This window comes from Mytilus galloprovincialis, chromosome 10 (genome assembly GCF_965363235.1).
Source record: "Mytilus galloprovincialis chromosome 10, xbMytGall1.hap1.1, whole genome shotgun sequence".
NCBI lineage: Eukaryota > Metazoa > Mollusca > Bivalvia > Mytilida > Mytilidae > Mytilus > Mytilus galloprovincialis.
The window spans coordinates 32877359-32891508 of NC_134847.1; the positions used below are offsets into that span (position 1 = coordinate 32877359).

General features: G+C 32.2%; 1 protein-coding gene across 1 annotated transcript; it reads left to right on the forward strand.

Annotated features, from left to right (window-relative positions):
- Positions 1–441: 441 nt before the first annotated feature.
- LOC143047411 (uncharacterized) lies at positions 442–12896 on the forward strand. The gene is made up of 5 exons (XM_076220441.1): positions 442–975; positions 7410–7601; positions 8977–9106; positions 10261–10434; positions 12073–12896. The coding sequence occupies exons 1-5, from the start codon at positions 473–475 to the stop codon at positions 12274–12276; spliced, it is 1203 nt and encodes a 400-aa protein (XP_076076556.1). The 5' UTR covers positions 442–472; the 3' UTR covers positions 12277–12896.
- Positions 12897–14150: the final 1254 nt, after the last annotated feature.

The following is a 14150-nucleotide window of genomic DNA, read 5'->3' on the forward strand; positions in this document are numbered from 1 at the left end:
GGAAAACATTGTAAAGAAAAGTTTTCAATAAAGTAGAAAAAATTTAGTTATAAAAAATGAATGCCCAAGAATACCACCCATCTAACACACAATTGAAATGGTTTAAGCCGAAGTTATTCTGCAAAAATGTGGGACAGTGAAATTCTTTCAGGTACGTTCTCTTCTTACTTATTATACTATATAAATCCTTGTGATCTGCTGTCCACTATCAAAGGTCGGTGGTTGACTCTCCGGGAACTCTGGCTTCCTCCACCAATATAAACTGACCACCACAAAATAGCACAATAGCGTTGAAAGTGGAATTAAACACCAATCAATCAATCAATCAATTTCCTGTACATTATCTTATTACTATTAAAGAGTATAAACTCCATATGGAGGTGTTCCTACGTAAAAGAGGCTAATACATAGAAGAAGCTTCTTAGCACAATATCATCCGTTTCTCTCCCCCGTCGTTGTATTCCCCTTGTTTATGATGGAAAAGAGAAAATTATCATCATCAGAAGAGTCTCAGTACGACCATAAGCTGTCTTCTTTAGAAAGCAAACGACTAAAATCATCTGACTTTAGAACAGAAGACTTGACGGACATTGGTGTATTTTTTGCAGACAATCCAATTACTGTGTTAGAAGTCAAAGAAAAGCTTCAACTTGCACTGGAAATAATTCCACAAAATGACAGAAGAAGTTGTACGAACCTAAGGAGAAGAAACACTGTAAAAATTCCCAACTGTATTGAGTCACTGTGCAAGTTTACAAAAGAGCATGTGACTTTTACTTTGGAGGATGTTGACTGGAATAAGAAAGTATCATTAGCACCAAAATTTAGAAATGAACTTCTAGAAATTGAAAGAGAAGCAATCATAGACCTCCAGAAGGCAAAAACTGATCTAATGGAGTTTTCAGATGAATTTCTGAATGACGAAACAAATCAGTTTGGCTTGTTTACTGACAAGCATGACAGGCTTGGCAAAAGGTATAGACTGCTTGTTTGACTTTGTAATTGTAATACTTACATTACCTGTACACCTGTACATGTATATTTCATTAAAAGATTATAAGTTAGTTTGATTGACCTACAGCAATCTCATGTTGTTCTGAAATCAATCTTCATTTCAAAAAGAATGTAACAATTTCATGATGAAAAGAGCTTCCACAATAAAGTCCACAAGTAAATAAGAAAGACTTGATAAAAATGATTATCATACACATGTCATAGCAAAAAAAATATAAATATAAGAATTAAATAATTATTTTAGGTAATTTTATAGGTTTGTAAAAGCGTTGACAGTTGTGAACATATATTTGTTCTGCATAATACTTGTTCCCTCTGGAACAAAACTATGGATAATAAAAGTTCTTGGGATCAAACATTTCATAATATTATTTCCACCTTCAGCCTCATAAGATATTTCCTGGAACTAAAATGTCATATGGTTTCATTATACTAGAACACACCCGTGATATCACGGGTCCGTGACTGAATTAAAGTATATAACTATGCGCAAGCCTTATTTTAGTATTAGTATTGTCATCTGATAAAGTCATGCCGATTATAAGATACACAGTTTTTCTCTGCTTTCAAGTCTTTCTGTTTGAACCCGTCGAACTGAAACAATAATATTAATTATTTGGAAAACAAAAGGTCCTGGAATGGAGTATTCTTTAATCAACAGCATTGTCCTATATAAGTTATAAATAAAGTTGAATTATTTGCTTCGCTGTTTTACGTCATGCCCTGGCACTAACAAATTGAAAACTGTACCTATACGCCTTATTTTTAGTCCAGATTTTTAGTATTCGTATTGTTATCTTAGAAAGTCTTACTGATTAAAATACTACAATAGGTAACAATTTGACAATTTAGTAGTGTCAACCCTGTGGTTATGACCCGTGTATATAGCATATTAATCCTGAATACAACGTTTGGTGGTGCGCCTGTCAGATGCGGAACGTACAGAAAAGGTAATACGGCCTAGCCAAGATCAGATGTGCATTTCATATTGGGTCTATGTTATAGGCTTGTAAAGACAAGAAGATAAACTTTACATAAGTAATACATCTTTGAACTGAAGAAGAGAATGATGGGTTTCACAATGAATATCAAATATCTTGTATAGGTGTTACCGTTTTGAAAAAAAACACTAAAATACACGCTGAAAATGGGCAAAATTTCACGTTATGTTGTTTCATTTAAAATTTCACTGTTTTTATCAATTGATAGTTAATAAGTGAACTTAATTTGAACTACATTATTGGTTCACTGTTATAGACAATTTATTCATCTTTCTTTTACTGGTTGTTGCAACAAAAAATCTTCAGTGGTTACAAAGTTATGATAAAAAGTTGAATACTATGCGCTTGTTATGCAATTTTGTACTTTTGTTTTTAGCTTGCTCAGTGTAGTGATTAAAGAGAAAAATAAATCAAATTTAGGCTATTATGTGTTTTGTTTTCTCTTCCAGTATATACATTATCAAAAACTACCTCATTTATCAAAATTGCAGTACCCTAGCTGGAGATATATGCCATCAAAGTTGGATATACAAATAAAGTGAAAAAATGTCTTGTCCGTAGACATGCATTCCCTAGTAAACTGGAAGCATAATTACATTAATGTTGCATTGCTAAGTTCCTGTTCTTTTGTAGATATGAAAACACTACTAACATTTTTTTCTACCATCTATTAATAGAGGAAAAAATTTAAAAATATGTCAGAATGTCTTGTCCGTAGACACATGTCTTGTCCGTAGACATGTCTTTTTATCAATATTGCTTGGCTTTATGGGTCTTAATTAGTCCTATGTGTTGTTTAAACTTAGAAATATCTTATATTTACTAAATAAATGGTAATTTAAGTGTTCTCAATTTTTGTAAAATTACTTTACAGGAGTGGATTTTAAAAAGTGTCAGATTATCAGTCATAAAAAGCATACCTTATTTTACTTCAATATTGTTTATTCCAGTTGCTGCATACCTTAAAAGATTAACTAAATCAAATGAAGAAAAAGTACTTCTCTCTCTCTAACTTTATCTTTTGCATTTCAGTATTAACAGCAGACGAGGAAGTGTCTACGGACAAGACACTTGTACATAACAAGTATTAAATTCAATTATTTGTCTGCTATGGAACTTAAATCTTATTTATAGGTGATGAAAGTTATCTATTCAAATTAAAACTCAGTATTTTCAACATAAATATAGTCACAATTAATTCTAACAGATTTTTTTTTTAACTGAAATTGTCTCGTCCGTAGACATTACCCCAATATATTTGTATCCAATTTCCTTGAGTTCAGTCTAATTTGATAGGTAAAATGTATGTTATTTTTTTAAGAGAACACATTCAACTATGTCAAAATTGAGTTTTAATAATAGTTTGATTGTTTTAAACAGTCAGATATATGGATTTCAGTTAAAAGAATGTGTCTTCATTTTGGCTGAATCAATAAATTATTGAGATATGTAAAGAATTATGGCTACATTTTTATATTTTCCAAAATTTAAAAAACACAGCTTAAAATTTAATTAGTAACTTTTAATCTTAACTTTAACAATCATCTTTGAAAGCATTTAATTGAATATCAATAAAATGTCTTGTCCGTAGACATTATCAAAATGTATTTGTTTCCATTTTCCTCGAAGTTAAGCATCATTTGATAGATAAACCTGATAAAATGTATGTTTTTTTTTTTCAAGAGAACACTTTCAGCTATATCAAAATTAGGTTTTAATAATGCATTTCATTAAATATGAATACAATGTCTTGTCCGTAGACAAAACATATAAATTGTATTGCTAAGTTTGATTGTTTATTGTAAGAACATGCATCAAGTTATTTTAATGTTCTATACACCAAAAGAAAGGTTTTTTTTGGAAGTTTTGTTATTTATAGATAAGTTTAGATACAGTTTTATCAGATAAGATTAATGATCAAAGAAAGCTACTGTTGTTTGAAATAACTGTGAGTTAAACATGTTCTTGTCATTTTTTTTTCAATTAAAATGTTTGATATTCAATAATTCTAAACATATTTTGTTGTCTTTGTCATTGACCAAAAATCTGACACTGGTGACCATGTCTTGAAGGCAACCATTAAAGAAAATTATACAGTTTTTAAACACCATTTATTTAATAAAAATATTAAATAATTCTTCCAAAAACTGCATGTAATTATATAAATGCTTCCAGTGTTAGCCTAACGATGGCAATTTTTCATAATTTAAACCATTTTTGAACCAAAATATCAAAAGAGTTTTTCCCTGAGGTGATACTCATTTTTGACTTCATGTGAAACACAAAATGCACATCTGATTGTGGCTAGGCCGAATAGGTAACAGGTGAATATACTATTGGTATCGGTAGCGGACTCGACTCGGAACTTCTTAATTATTGGCCATATTAATTACTTGGAAAACAAAAGGGCCTGGAGTGGTGTAATTTTTAATCTACACCTTTGTACTATATTAGTTATATATAAAGTTGAATTCTGTGATTCATTGTTTTTACGTGATGACGGCTGACAAATTGGACCTCGTAATTTTAGTATTATAGATTTGTACCTTTAAAGAAAAAGAGTCATTTGATTTTTTACACCTGCTTACCTCTTAATTAATGTTCACCTCACATGACATTTACCTGTACATGTTTTTAATATTTTATTACTGCATGCTGCACTGTGATCATATAATAAATATTTCTGGAACTTTAATTATTTAATAACCATGATAACTATTCCTGCAACATTTGTAAAATATATAGCCATTATTCCAATATGCCTGGAACTTTTATAATATAACAAATATTCCTAGAACTTTTATAACATGTATAATATAACAGATATTCCTGGAACTTTTTATAATATAAAAAATTTTCCTGGAACTTTTATAATATAACAAATATTCCTGAACTTTTATTATATAAAACATGGTCCATGATATTTATTCCAAAGAACTTTTAGCATATAACAAAAGTTCCATTGGGAACTTTCCTTATATGTAATATTTTATCCTTTTTGAAGGAAATTTTCTTATAGCATTGGATAAAATATTATATAAGGAAAGTTCCCAATGGAACTTTGGTTATATGCTAAAAGTTCTTTAGAACAAATATTATGGGGGAACTTATATTCTGTCACACAGTGAGCACATTTTTAAAATGAAGGGTTGAGTCTGCCCTTCATACAAAATGTACTTCAGTCAATGAATTTTCAGCTGAATAAATTAACAAAAAAAAGCTTTCAATTCTCATGATTCTTAAATACATAATAATATTGAAAATGGAAATGGGGAATGTGTCAAAGAGACAACAACCTGACCAAAGAGTGAAAAACAGTCAAAGGCCACCAATAGGTCTTCATCCCAGCAAGAAAATCCTGCATCTGGAGACACACTGCAACAAGACTAACTAATAGTCTAACACAGACCAGATGCTCCTGACATTAAAACTCAGTTTAAAAGAAGTCTGAGTCTGATGTACACAAGTGGGTAGCCCCCAAGATCACAAAGATTAAAACTATTTATACTGCAACTAGTTGTGTTTATTTCCTAAATATAGTAACATACATGTAGATTCATTAATATTGATTCACTTATAGGGTCTTTGCATCGGAACTAAACACATTTATTCAAAAACCAGTTGTTGGCATGACACGGGTTATGTTCTTCTCATATATGTTATGATGGTATGATACTAAACCCCTAACGGGAAGGATTGTGCCTGATGTTCAAATGATGAAATCATAATCTTTCAGTCAGTTTACATGGTTTAATTGAAGTCTGGAGCTGGCATGTCAGTTAACTGCTAGTAGTCTGTTGTTATTTATGTATTATTGTCATTTTGTTTATTTTCTTTGGTTACATCTTCTGACATCAGACTAGGACTTCTCTTGAACTGAACTTTAATGTGCGTATTGTTATGCGTTTACTTTTCTACATTGGCTAGAGGTATAGGGGGAGGGTTGAGATCTCACAAACATGTTTAACCCCGCCGCATTTTTGCGCCTGTCCCAAGTCAGGAGCCTCTGGCCTTTGTTAGTCTTGTATTATTTTTAATTTTAGTTTCTTGTGTACAATTTGGAAATTAGTATGGCGTTCATTATCACTGAACTAGCATATATTTGTTTAGGGGCCAGCTGAAGGACGCCTCCGGGTGCGGGAATTTCTCGCTACATTGAAGACCTGTTGGTGACCTTCTGCTGTTGTTTTTTTCTATGGTCGGGTTGTTGTCTCTTTGGCATATTCCCCATTTCCATTCTCAATTTTAGCTATATTTTGTATGATGTTAATTTCATCATGGAACACTTTCTCCACAGTCAGGGGTCAATTAAGGGATGAAAATAATTTTAAGCTATCAATGTATTAATTTTAGTTGCAGTATAAAAACAATATTGGTCAATGTCATAAAAATATAAACTTTTTTGTTCTCGGCGCAAAACTGGGGAAGGGCTTGGTAGAACCTCACCCTTCCCCAGTTTCTCAGCCTCATACAAAAAAGTTTATATTTTCCAGACATCGACCATGTTGACCTAATTAATATTGTGTATGTGTCAGTGGCATAATTAACATGTTATAAATACATATATACATTCAGTCTTAAATTTATCTAGTATCTAGTTTAAAAAAAGTGTCCTGTGACCCGGCCAACCAACCAAGATGGCCGCCATGGCTAAAAATAGAACATAGGGTTAAAATGTAGATTTTGGCTTATAACTCTGAAACCAAAGCATTTAGAGCAAATCAGACAGGGGTAAAATTGTTTATCAAGTCGAGATCTATCTGCCCTGAAATTTTCAGATGAATTAGACAACTGGTTGTTGGGTTGCTGCCCCCCAATTGGTAATTTTTAAAGAAATTTTGCCATTTTTGGTTATTATCTTGAATACTATTATAGATAGAGATAAACTGTAAACAGCAATAATATTTAACAAAGTAAGATCTACAAATAAGTCTGCACGAGTAAAATGGTCAGTTGACCCCTTAAGGAGTTATTGCCATTTATAGTAAATTTTTAATAATTTTCATTAATTTTGTAAATTTTTGTAAATTTTTACAAAATATTTTCGTCTGTAACGAAAGAGCCAAGTTTATTATAGATAGAGAAAATTGTAAGTAGCAAGAATGTTCAGTCAAGTAAGATATACAAACGCATCACCAAATCACAATTTTGTCATGAGTCCATCTGTGTAATTTGGTTAATATGCACATACATGTATACCAAGATGAGCAACACAGGCTCTTAACAGCCTCTAGTTTACATTGGTTACAAAAAGTAGTTCAGTCAACGTTGTCTATCAAAAATAAACAAAATAAAAATCAAGAGCCAATACTGGAAGCCTATTACATCAATCATATAAACATATTCCCTAATATGCAAATCACATGATATAAGAATCTTTTTACTTTTTTGCAGAATGTTTTTGGACTGGTCCACCAATACATCCAGATTTCTTGCTGAGATAAAGAAAGTACTCGAAAAGTTAAGTTCACCACTGGAAGTACCACCTGAACCGATCAGAGATAAAATTGAAGATGTTATTTTAAGGGAAGGTGTTTTCACAAGTTTGTTCATGAAGTTTGCAGAAATCTTTTTTCTTCAACCAGAGTAGGTAACATGTAATTCTGAAAGTTCCATAGCAGTTATTGCTAACACTCATTATCTTTTGTTCCTGCATCTAAGACAATCAAGATCACCTTAGACACCTGCCATTAAGTTGCCATCACTTGGTGTCTGAAAGTCCTACAAGAATATACATCTTTGTTATATTTTTGGAGCACTACCTTGACAAAAATGAAATGACATCCATCATCATTGGTTTATGTAAAGTTTTTCAAATATCTTCTCTGTTTCCACTAGGCAATTCTGAGAAACATGGCAACAATCACCTTTGATGTGTCTAATTAAAATAAAAATATCTATTATATATGCCTGCCACATACAACAACATGGCTGAAGTAGAACATTGGGACAAGGATTTTTATAGCAAGACAAATCCTTGATTGGGGTCAATATATTTTCAGCTAATCGGACCAAAAATTCCATTCATGCTAATGCCATCACTTAGCGTCCATCATGACAACTGGGTCCAAATGTTACCAAATTAACATTATCAATAAAATATGACTGCAAGATAAAAAAAATATCTATTATGCCTGCAACAGTAAAAAAGATGGCCACCATGGCTGAAATAGAACATTGGAATCAATTGATTTTTAGCTCACCTGGCCTAAAAGGCCAAGTGAGCTTTTCTCATCACTTGGCAACTGTCGTCGTTGACTTTTACAAAAATCTTCTCCTCTGAAACTACTGGGCCAAATTTAACCAAACTTGGCCACAATCATCATTGGGGTATCTAGTTTAAAAAATGTGTCCGGTGACCCGGCCAACCAACCAAGATGGCAGCCATGGCTAAAAATAGAACATAGGGGTAAAATGTAGATTTTGGCTTATAACTCTGAAACCGAAGCATTTAGAGCAAATCTGACATGGGATTAAATCTATCTGCCCTGAAATTTTCAGATGAATCAGACTACTGGTTGTTGGGTTGCTGCCCCTGAATTGGAAATTGTATGGAAATTTTGCCGTCTTGAATATTATAATAGATAGAGATAAACTGTAAACAGCAATAATGTTCAGTCAAGTAAGATCTACAAATAAGTCAACATGACCAAAATGGTCAGATGACCCCTTAAGGAGTTATTGCCCTTTATAGTAATTTTTTACCAATTTTTCGTAAATTTTTGTAATCTTTTACAAAAATCTTCTCCTCTAAAACCACTGGGCCAAATTAAACCATACTTAGCCACAATCATCATTGAGGTATCTAATTTAAAAAATATGTGCGGTGACTTGGCCAACCAACTAAGATGGCTGCCATGGCTAAAAATAGAACATATATACAGTCAATTTTTAACAATTTTCATAAATTTTGTAAATTTTTGGTAAATTTTAACAAAATATTTTATCTTCTTTATTTTAGCTTTGGAGAACACAAAACTATTTCTTTAAAGATAAGAAATAAGTATATTGGATGTATTCCTGATGTTAGATTCAATCAAAGTGTACAGAAATCTGAAGGCAGATCCTGTTTATTGCTTATGCTGGCTGAGGTGAGTAGACTCTGAGTAGAGGAATACTTTCAACAAAACATTAGTTCTATCTTAGATTTGATACATATAAAAATAAGGAGGTTTGGTATTATTGCCAATGCGACAACTATCCACCAAAGTTCAAATGAAGTGGCAGTAAGCAATTATAGGCAACTGTAAGGCCTTCAACAATGAGAAAAACTCATATTGTGTTGTCGGCTATGAAAAGCCCTGATGCCTTGATTTGACACATCTGTTTCATTTTCAGTGTTTGAATTCGTTTTTAGCTGACTTGGCTCAAAGGTATGTCATCAAACATCAATGTATTGAACTTTTTAAAGTAATCAAAATAGTTTTTGATACTAGTGACTTTCTTGGTGAGTAATAGAATAATCATATTTGGTATATAGGATCCTTGCAAAGTCCGTCTGCTACTGACCTTGACCTCATTTCATGAATCAAAGATGTAGGTTTAGTTTTTGTCGTCGAGTCCATATCTCAAGCACTATAAGCAATAGGTCAACTATATTCCCACAGGCAAAATTGACCTTAGATGAATTTGGCTATTATTTTAGGGCCTGTTTTGGCAAAAAGCTCCTGGCATTTTTATGTATTTATACATTTTTTGTTTTCAAATATTTTGTTTTGAGTTTCCCTGATGAAGGTAAATCTAGAAAAGCGATTGTAGTTTCAACACACAGAATTTATAGTGAGTTTTTTTGTGTATAAGCAATTAGTCAACATTGGTTACAAGAAACTGACTTGATACACAGTTCTTCACAACACAGTAAATAAGTTTACTTTTATGTAAAAAAAACCATGTATGATCATCACAGCTCGTATTAGAAAAAAAAAATTGGAGTGCACCTATACAGTTTTGATAACAAATATTTATATTTTTAATTTTAAATTTTTTGATTTTAATGTTTCTGAAGAAGGTAATACCAGAAAAGCCCTTGCAGACACACCAAATTCACTAAATGTTATTTTTGTTTATCATTATGAACTAACAGTTAAAACTCGGTAAATAAAAATAAAAATTGTTTCTTATGCAACATCTTTAAAAGTTCTTTAAAATAAATTTGGATTTTTTGAAATTATTTCCTAGTGAGTAATTCATGCTCCTTGGAGCCTCTAGTTACTATTTGAATCACAATAATGTTTTATGTTATAAGGTGAAAAAAGATGTATTAAAGGTGCCAGATGATGATGATGACTCCAAAACCCCCTGGATAGAAAAAAAATTGAAAAAGCAGGTACTGGGACAGATTGGATCACAGCTATTATTAGAATGTTGGCACTCTGTGTTTGTTCCAAAGAGTCTAGGGATTGTTTGCATAGGGACTGAGGTAAGATAGTCAAGTCTAAGCTGGGTTCAAAGTTCAAAACCTGTTAATAGAATGGCAATGTTTAGCTGGTGAATGGGCAGTCATGGAAAAATGGGTCCCTTTTTGTGTAATCAGCCTCTCCAGTTTTCGACCAAGAACCCTGAAACTTCACAAGAAGTTTGCACTCATATTGAAGTTGTGCACCTGCTTTCACTAAGACCTAGAAAAAAAAGTATGTGTTTCTGGTAACCCAACAGACCCTAGTTTGTTCCCCCGACTCTATTTTTTTTTATGGTGTCGGCAAAAAAATAATTCTTAAAAATTGAATTTCTGTGTCACTGATTTGCATTTTATTTCATCGCTAAAAAAAACCTAAAAAAAACCCTACCTACCCTAATTTTGAAAAGGGTGTTACCGGACACACATATTTTTTTTTTTTAGTTTTTTAGGCCTAATTGTGTAAGGATATTTTACCTCATTTCAATTACCTTTGAGTGCATGATCCTGACTAAATTAGGGTACATGTATCTTGTATAAAGTATGATCCCTTCTAGAGTTATTAAATACCCTTAAACCCCGAAAATCTTTAGTCCGGACTGAATTTGTATGATCTGTAACAGCTTCAGTATGTTATCATCTTGTGACAGATTTAACTGCTGAACAGTTTAGGTTGTGGTTTCACATCTGATAACAGTTAACTGAGAAAAGACAATATGACCTTAGTTTAAAACTAAGGTCATATTGTCTTTTCGACCAAGAACCCTAAACTGTTTTAGAGAAAAGAAGTTTTATTATCAAAATACATATGCACTGGATATAATGATTTATTTTTGTTACATCATTCCCACTGATGTCCAATGTATGGAATGTCTTTAGGATTAGGATATTTGGATCTAGCTAAATCCAAACTCTCAGAGTCAAAACTAGGTTTTGGCATAAATTATTTCTGTGATAAACTACCCATTCACCACCTCCTATATTTTTCTTTCTGTCCAAGTACTCCTCAGTATACCATACCCCTTAATTGTTCATTATCTTCCAAAACCGTTTATGAATTTCCTTTCTAATTCCTGAATTTTGTTAAACCACAGCGTTACAACCTGTCATGAATTTTTATAACAAATCAACATGATCAATTGAAATGAAGTGACATGTAAAGATATGGAAACATTAAAAATTGTAAAACACTTTATATTTTGACCTTCATTATACATTCTATACCTAATGACATTTCAATTAATTGTAACAAAAATATAACTAGGCTAGGCATCTGTAATTCATCAGCTTCTTATCAAATATATGGTCATAAATTCATAGATAAAGAGAAACCATACAGTGACTTTCTTCATCACCAAACTGATAAAAAAGCGGTGTACTTCAGGGTTTAAGTGAATGATGATTTTTTTTCCAAATTTTTGTGAGAACAATGTTACAAGGAGAGAAACTTTGAAAGGCATAATAAGAAAGTAAGATAATTGATAAACAGCAAAAATATTCATCTACACAAAAAGTCCTATTGAGCCATTAAGACTTTAAGAAGCCTCTTAGTTATGATACAATATAAAGATTAGATACAGATAAGGTTTATGTACGGTGGGATGAACTAATTTAGGACAAACTTATATAAATGTTGTTATTCCCCTTGTTTTTTCATTTCAGATAATTTTTCTGTACATGGACACAGAGTTTGACCATTACGAAGCTTTGATGGCAAACAACATCACTGACAGCCATAGATCAACAATACAATACACAAAATCATTTGACATCATGAAAATGGAGGACAGAAATGAGTTAGTTGACTTTTTATTCTGGCTAGGATGTTTACAGATACAAGACTTTAATGAATACTTTTGTTGTTAAGCTTATCAGTATTGATAGAAATATGTTTCTTGCCAATCCTGGCAATTGTGTTGTGTTGCAACTGGCATATACCCGAAATAGTGAGGGTTTCAACTGGCAAATACTGGCAATAGTGATGCAGCTAGCCAATCCTGGCAATAATGTTGCAGCTTGTCAATTTACATTTTCGGGAGGTATTATTCATGGTACTGAAACAGTTTCAGGTTAGCATCTAGTTTGTAACCATGTGCCAGGTTGCATCGTCTGGGTTATACATATAGTGTTGAGGAAGGTTGAGTTAATGTTAACATTGATGTACATGTATGATATTTTTTTGGGTAAAAATATGAAAGATGTAGGCCTGAGGAAAAGTCAGGCAGATTTAGTGCATGTTATCCTTAATGAATGATTTTTTTTTTGTGTAAAAAGATATAAAAGATGTAGGCCTGAGTTACTGAGTAACACTAACATATTTCTCGTCTTTGATTACATCATAAATAATGCTGTGTATGTTTGTAGACACATCACATACATTACAGTATAATTAGCAGTCTACCATTTAGATTTTGTAATATTGAAATTGTACATTGACTTTTATTTTTGTGATCATCAAATATTTCAATAAAAACAAATTCTCTAAATGTCTAATGCATTTATATATATATATTACTGTCTGTGGCCCCATACAGTACCTCTTTGTACCAGTGAACTCAATATGAAAAGTGTAACTCCATGTGTGTAGCATTAATGACTATCATGCTGGGAAAAGCACAAAGCAATCACATATTTTTTTTAACTACTAGTATAGGACCTAACCTTGACATGGAATAATTGAATTCTAATTATTGGTGAAATTTCTGGTATCTTTAAAATGATTATAACTAATGAGAAAAGAGACACCAACCACACAAAAATTTAACTAAACCATATCTCTAAACAAACACAGTGGCGGATTCAGAAATTTTCATAAGTGGGGGCCCACTGACTGACCTAAGAGGGGGCCCGCTCCAGTCATGCTTCAATGATTCCCTATATAAGCAACCAATTTTTTTCCCAAAAAGGGGGGCCCAGGCCCCCTGCCCCCCCCCCCCCCCCTAAATCCGCCTCTGAAACAGACTTCTATTAAACTGAGTTTTACTGTGATTTATATTGCTGTGTTTATTCTATGTTTTCTTGGAGTATAGGGATAAGATCTCACAAAAAAAATGTTTTACCTGCCATATTTTTTAGCCTGTCCCAAGTCAGTAGCCTGTGGTCTTTTTTAATCTTGTAAGGTTTTAAATTTAGTTCATTTATGTGTTTTAGAGTTTAATGTGAAGTCCATTTTCACTGAACTAGTACACATTTTGTTTAGGGGTTGCAAAAGCCAGCCTCCAGGTGGGAGATATTCTTGCTGTGTCAAAGACACATTAGTAGCTTCGGATATTTTGTAATACACCAGTCTTCATCTCATCTTTTTTTATGGTCTCCCCCTTGTATCGTTTCATGAATTTTAGAAATACTGTTAATTCGCTATTATTTGTAGGATACCCATTTTCATGTTTTTTTGTGTCTAGTTGACCCACAATTATCAATTATTCTTAAATCTAGTTAAACCAAAATGGTCAATGTTTGACAAATTAAAAAAATTTCTATAAGCTTATATGTAATCTTTGACAAAACCAAATATTCACGATAAATTTTGAAATTATTGTGTGCATTTATTTCAGCAAGTTTTGAAGAAAAAATTTGAGATAAATTATTGTGACTTTTTGCATAAATCTGCATAGATATCCGAGTGCAAGTTTTTAATAATGCAATAATCGCAGTCACATTATTTTTGCATTAAAATAAAAACCTCGCAATAATTTCTGAATTTACAGTAATGAATCCACATAACTTGACTTCTATGGCCC

Coding starts and splice junctions, on each gene's coding strand:
- LOC143047411 (XM_076220441.1), top strand. CDS start 473: ATGATGGAAAAGAGAAAATTATCATCATCAGAAGAGTCTCAGTACGAC. Junction 7,602..8,976: donor ATCTTTTTTCTTCAACCAGA/GTAGGTAACATG, acceptor TCTTTATTTTAG/CTTTGGAGAACACAAAACTA. Junction 10,435..12,072: donor TTGTTTGCATAGGGACTGAG/GTAAGATAGTCA, acceptor TTTTCATTTCAG/ATAATTTTTCTGTACATGGA.